General features: G+C 51.4%; 1 protein-coding gene across 16 annotated transcripts in view; it reads left to right on the top strand.

Moving 5' to 3' along the window:
* ATP2B2 (ATPase plasma membrane Ca2+ transporting 2) overlaps positions 1 to 5,283 on the top strand; it is a 107,891-nt gene extending 102,608 nt beyond the window's left edge. For 14 of the 16 annotated variants that reach the window (XM_065884829.1, XM_065884831.1, XM_065884836.1 and 11 more), the window contains one exon: positions 4,972 to 5,283. In XM_065884829.1, the coding sequence (XP_065740901.1) occupies positions 4,972 to 5,283 (312 nt within the window). The remainder of the gene's footprint in view (positions 1 to 4,971) is intronic. The other 2 variants (XM_065884834.1, XM_065884838.1) reach the window with 1 other exon arrangement.
* The last annotated feature ends 1,549 nt before the right edge of the window (positions 5,284 to 6,832 follow it).

Below are 6,832 nucleotides of genomic sequence, written 5' to 3' on the forward strand. Positions count from 1 at the left end.
CATCCTCCCCGGTTCGGCCTCTTTCTTGAAGCGTGGTGCCTCACCCTGGCCAACATGGGGCTCACGGCACCCCCGGGCACCTGCAGCCTCTCCCTTGGTTAGGTCCCCCATCTTAGCTCTTCCAGTCTCGAAGAAAGAGCGCAGTCATCTTGAACCTTTTCTTCTGCCCTTTAGAAAACCATTCAATAAGGCCAGTCCTGTGACAATTGGTTCTCAACACTTTTCCTTCAGAGAAATGCCCATTTCTGCCTGCCCTTTGCTTCCTATCTCTAAGCCAATCTCCTTCTAGCCCAGATTAATCCCTTTATCCCACGGTGACCCAACTGTGGAACAGCCTTTGAGAAGGATGCTCTCGGCCTTGCCCACGACCCGTCATTTTCTCAGAGGACCCAAAGGGGCTGATCAAGCATGACTCCCTCACCCAAGTGCCGTCTTGCCTCTCCCTCAGGCATCACGCCTCCTTAGGAATCTTGCATTCCTACCTGCAATTGTAGAATCCAGCCTGTAACTCTGGATTCCTTCTGGGACTTCTGGGCATGGGGTCTCAAAAAACGCCTGACCATCCCCTTGCTCAAGGGTACTGGTTCCAAACTTGATCACGACCTCTGTGGTTTCAACAGACACATTTTGGTCAACACAGTCACGATGTGAAATATCCTCTAGTTCCTCCTTTGCTTGAATAGTTTCTATAGCAATGTCACCTCCTCTGGTCTCCAAGGACCCTGAGAGCCCTCTAGATACCAGGCAGGGTCCCTACAGAAGCCAAAAGGCTTTCTTCCCACAGGGTGTGAAGCAGGGGGCCAGGAAGTAAGAGAAGGGGTCCCCGATTGGGTGGGTGGAGAGGTGGGCTCCCCCCACCCCCTGCCTCCTCCGAGCAGGATCTTCTTCCCAGGATTCCCCAGTAGAGTAGGGTGCCTGTTGAACTGAAGACACCTGGGCTCTCTGTGCCCTGGAAAGAGTCAAACCACTGTCCTTTGGGCTATCAGAAGTGACCACCAAGTCCTGGGGCAGGGTGGCGTGTGCCCGGCTGACTTCTGACTCATGACTTGGGGTGAGGAACCCCCCCAGCACATCACACATCCCTCCCTCAGCACCACTGTGAGGCGGAGGGCCCCAGGCAGACAGATACCATGCAGTGACAGGACAGTCTGTCTGGTCAGACTGGCATTGGAATGATCGGGAGGAAACTCTGGTCCCCTGCCTTGCTTTCCTCTTCTGACTTACTCAAAAGCGAGTTTCTTTTTTTCTCCCAGAAACTTAATGGCACACCCCTAATGCCTTATACTCAAGCCTCACCCAAAATTTTCCAAAGCAGTTCAGCACATCCTTCGCTCAGGCTCAGAGAAGTGAACTGACTTGGCCAAGCTCACACAGTATGTAAGTGACAAGAGATCTGACTCCAAAGTCCCTCATTTTTCTCACCACCCACACCACTTCCCAGATAAGCCCACAGACCTAGAGCCCACAGAGGTTGAATTTCCACTGTGGAACCAGTACCCACGCCCACAGCCTCCTCCGGTGAAAAGGAGGAGCCAGTCCTTTGGGGTCTAGAAGGCCAGGGAAGCTCTTTCTCTGCTTGAGTTTCCACCAGCCTGGCGGGGACTGAGAAGAGAGGCATTTTTCCATCGGTGATCAGGAACAGAATTAGCATTTAGCTCTTAGATCCAAGGCCAAGCTACAGAGCTCCTCTCTCTTATTGCCACAAATTCCTAACCCATCTCAAGCTACCTTTGTATTTAGCAAGTTCATAGCACGCTCCACGTCCATGAGTGAAGGTCCTGTTCCTTCAAACCCAGAGCATCAGACTCCCAACCCCAGACCAGCCACTTTCTGGATGCCGTACCCTGCTAGATAGGGCATCCCCTGTCCCACTCCCCCTTCAGATTCCCGGTTCTGAGGACTGCTAGGGCAAGGAGTTTGCATCTCTTAGGGGGAGAAGGGAAGAAGGGAAGGAAAGGAAGCTGGACCTCTCATTAGCATTCTGGTAACTAACTTAGTGCAACCTTGGGTTGGCGAGAAAATGGCTTGCTTCTGGGGGGGAGCCCAGACCTCTCCGCTGTCTGAATATTCCATGTGTTTGTTTCCCTAGAGGGCTAGAGAACCCTGGACACAGAGTTCAGCAAGAGAGAGTGAAATTAAAAGAGGTTGTGAGTCTTTAACCTTGAGCCTGAAATGAATGTGAATCAATCCCAGACTCTTGGCTTCCTTGAAGCCGGGTAAACATTCGAGTATGTCGAACCCGCCCCAGACCGGGGCCCATGCATTTCCTCAGAGCCATCGACAACGGGCATGGGGCTCCCCACCCCCTTTGTGCTGATGGAACCAAAAGGTCTGAAAGCCCACAGACCGAGGCCCTTCCTCTCTTCCCCCTCACCCCACGCCCCAGTGCAGCTCATGCCAGCAAGGCCCATCACCAGGGCAGGCAGGGAGGGGAGATGGGAGAGCTTTTTTTTCTTCCCATACTTTTTTCCATTTCAGCCGCGAGAGATCCGAAGTGGAGACTTGACATGGCCGTGGCGGGGTGTCCCGAAAAGTCTTGTCCCCACAGTCTTGTCCAGAGCAGTTCATTCTTTCTGTTGTCTCCATTCCAGGGGGAGGGCGAGGGGCCTACATCTCATTGTGTGTCATCCCCTCCGCGTTGTCAGTCACACGACAGGGTCCTGCCACCATCCCTCCTCCTCCACCAGGCGCTCCCGGCTGGCATCTTATTGCAATTCAGCCAGGCTCTGGGCTGAGCAGCTACAATGATCATTATTATTCCCATTTTACAGTTAAGAAAACTGAGGCCTGCAACATCTTTTTTGTTGTTGTTTTCACTTAATCAAGGGAGTAGTGGCCCAGTTATCAGGATATCAGAATATTGAATAATCTCTACAGAGCCACAGATAGGGAATCCAGGGAGAAAGAAACCTCAGAGCAGCCAGATGGCCATCATGGACGACCAGCACTAACGCATGGCGTCTGGCTGGCTCTCTCTCGGCACCTGACGCCTCTTACTGAAAGCAGGATTCCACCGGATAGGTTTCCCTGGAGTCCCCTGCCCATAGCACATAAGAAGGAGAGGGGACAGAGATGCTTTTGAGAAGACAAGGGAAAGCCAGAACTAGTAAGTGATGGCTGACAGCAAAGGAGAAAAACTTAAAAAAAAAAAAAAAAAATCAAAACTGTGGGGTCTTACACAAGACCAAGAAGGCTTATTGACAAACTTAAATTCTTCTCTGTGTTCTCTACATTAAAAGGCAGAGGGGCTTAGGATGTGCTTTAGAAAGACTCCTCTCTAAAACAGTCAAGCAGACCCTGAGCTGTGACACTTAAAACCATCAGCCACAGTCACTGTGAAAATTCACTCCCATGGACAGGGCTTTCCCCCCTGAGCCCCACCAACGAGCTACCTCTGGGTTTAGCTCCACAAATCCTGGGACCACAAGGGCCTCCCCACAACTGCCCTGTCCAGTCCTCTGTCCCCCTACAGGCCTGTGATATGGGGGGAGGGAAGGCCAAGACGGACGGCCTCAGCACCCCTGCCGCCTCGGCTGAGGCTCTGCTCCTTGGAAGCATGGATACTGCCTTGCTTTCCCCACCACTGGCTCTGCTCTGAGTTGGGGCTGGGAAGAGAGGAGGAGGCGCCTTTGTCCCGAGTCCCATCGGCCCCTTGAGATGGTAGGCTTGGCTCCCCCTCCCAGGAGTCCAGAGAAGGGACGCCTCTCTTCAAAGTGAGGGTCCGGTTCCTGTGCACCCTGTGAGGCGGGACAGGGGACGGCCAGGCCGGTGGTGTGGCTCGCCCGCAGTCAAGGCACCCGAAGTGGCAGAGCCCGGACCCAGACTCGGGTCTTCCCGACTCTGGATCCAGTGCTCTGCCCACTGGCCTGGACGACTCAGCGTCCAGCCTCCTTCCATTCTTCAGGGAACCCAGCTTCCAACTGAGACACAGAAAATGAAAGAACTTGCTGTTTTGTGGCTCAGTTCCACAGCCTCTTAGAATCCTACCCAGGGCCTGGGTTTGGCCCTCTGATTTTGGCCTCGTTTTTTGCTATTGTGTTTTCAAAGCACAAATAAAGAAAGGAGGAAAAATCCCCAGGAAATAAGGGACCCCAAAGCCAACTCTAATGAGTGGCCAGGGCTTTGAGTCTATACTCGAGTGTTTACCTCCCAAATGCATGAAGGGAAGAAACGTTGGGTACAAACGACCTCCATTCACATTGTCCAGGCTTCCAAGTGTAGCCGTGTGTCGTCTGTGTGTGCCGTGTGGCTCCCCCCCCCCAGCATGCTCGCGCCCCTGAATGTCATCAGTTGCCGCCTCCGTCGTGCTTTCTGGCTGCCTCTGCTCTGCACCCCAGAAAGCCCCGAGTTGGCTTCGGTTTGCTTTGCTGCTTCGGTTTGATGTTGCCCTTCTCTGTTTGGCCCTCGTGTGTCCCTTCTCATCCCGGCTCATCCAACTGTCTCTCCTTTCTGTTCCTTTTCTGTTTGTGACACGTTATCTGTTCCATGTCGTGTGGTTTCTTAACCGCGTGTGGTTTTTCTAAGATTAATTTTTTACAAAGAAATAGCCTCTCCTCCTTCCTCCTTTATTCCCACCTGGTCTCGCACCCCTTCTGCATGGTCGAACCTCTGCTTTAAAGTTAACAAGGCTCAGTCTCTCACTAGGTCTGGGTGCCCGCTGGAGTGGACTAAGCTTCCTCTAACCACAGCTTCCCATCATCGCTATGATGGGCCTTCCTTCCTCCTGTCCTAATACTGTAGTCTTTACCCAAACCCAAGCAATTTTAAAAACCTCACGGATGAACACAACCTAAATCCCCGCTTCCGTTCTTCCCTCTCCTCTCCGTGCTCATGACACCCAGCGACTGTGGATTCCAGCCACCTGCCGTGCCCGAACCCCTCTCCCCCACCCGCCCCTCTTCCGAGCCCCCCAGAGCTTGGCCACCGGCCCCCCTGGGGGCAGCGCTCCTCACCCCCGTGCTTCCCTTGCAGATCCGCGTCGTGAAGGCGTTCCGTAGCTCTCTCTATGAAGGTCTAGAAAAGCCTGAGTCTCGAACCTCCATCCATAATTTCATGGCTCATCCTGAATTCCGGGTCGAAGATTCACAGCCCCACATTCCCCTCATCGACGACACCGACCTGGAAGAAGATGCCGCGCTCAAGCAGAACTCGAGCCCGCCGTCCTCGCTCAACAAGAACAACAGCGCCATCGACAGCGGGATCAACCTGACGACCGACACAAGCAAATCAGCTACCTCTTCAAGTCCAGGGAGCCCCATCCACAGCCTGGAGACGTCGCTTTAGCTGAGGACCCCGCCACCACCCACCTCCCGGGCACCCACTCGTCCAGGCACCCGACTCACCCAAGCAGCAGCGAGCCACAGCAGGAAACCAAATACTGGCGAGAAAACCGTTTCCACCCAACAGACCCTTTTTCTGGCTGCGATGCTGTTTGAACTCTTTTTCACTTCGAGGCGAGGGCGGGATCTCCTCCGGGGGCTTAAGGGAGTGAGCGGTTTTTCCCAGAACTAGCCCTTCCTGGCTCCCACCCGACATGGACCAGCCATGCACCCGCCCGGCGCCATGTCCCCTGCATGAATGTACTGTACACTTCCGGTCCTCCCCTTGTTTGGTTTTTGGGGGGTTGGGGAGGGGGTTTTTTTGTTTGTTTGTTTTGTTTTCTTAGGCGGGAACTGCAGACAGACTCTTTTCTGAGACTATTTATCCAATCCACTGGTCTGTGAGTTTTTGAAATGCTTGCGCAGCATGGTCTCAGTTGTATAGGTTAATTTAACAACTTTTTGAAATTGCAGAGCTTAACTCGCCTAGTAAATTTGCACCAATGGAACCGAAGAACTTCAGACACTCACAAGGTTATATCCATTTCTTTGTATCTATATCAACGTATACTTCCCCAAGACTGTATACGTCCATATAGATAGGTAGATATATATGTGTCTATATGTGTCTATATATATATATATATATATATATATATACACACATGGATATATAAAGTTTCTTTGCCGGCATGTTGCCTTGTTTCTGCTTAAATTGCTCTATTTTAACTTATTTATGTCCTAAAAGAAGAATGTAATTTGTTTACAAACCTGTAGATAACGTCTTCGGCTATTTGTACGGTTTAAGAACACTGGTGGCTGAGATGCTATAAAAACAGCTCAGCCTGATAGACACCTCCCTGGATTGCATCCTTGATGTTTTACGATAGCCATGCTCTGATTTTTGCCTGCTACTTCCGTTCAATTATGTGACTACCGAGGGAGGCTCAGGCAGAAGCCAAATGTTAGCGAGTATCCATCCTGAGGGGTCCAACAGCGTGCTCCGTAGACAAAGGGGGAGGAGGAGAGAAGTCTTCCTGCGCTCAAAGCACTGATGGCCAGCCCGGCCCCAGGGTGACGGGGTTGGCAAAGCACTGGGTGAAGACTTTTCTCTCAATGAAACTCACTTGAGTTTACTAAGAGCATTTCAAACAGAGATTCTCTCTGGCGCTGTCTGTACAGAGACTGAGGTAGTTTTGCAATATTAGAAATGCTATTGTGTTGGTTTTTATTTCGGTTAGTAATTTAGAGGCTTATTTCCTTATAAATTGCAGCAAGTGAGCTGTTGGCATATTGGATGAGGATCATTATGGCTTGCTGCTTTTCTTTTTATTTTTGAAGAAGAACAGCCTTTTTCTCTGCACTATTTAGATCCGAACGAACCTTATGACGTGTATATTGAGATGTATTCAGTGTGATTTTTTTTAAACCAAATTGTCTTCCTGTAGTCGCAATATATACTGTAGCCTTTGAACAGCAAGTCTTGCTTTCCCAGACAGAAAGCCATTCTGAAG

This window comes from Phocoena phocoena, chromosome 10 (genome assembly GCF_963924675.1).
Source record: "Phocoena phocoena chromosome 10, mPhoPho1.1, whole genome shotgun sequence".
In the NCBI taxonomy this organism is placed as follows: domain Eukaryota; kingdom Metazoa; phylum Chordata; class Mammalia; order Artiodactyla; family Phocoenidae; genus Phocoena; species Phocoena phocoena.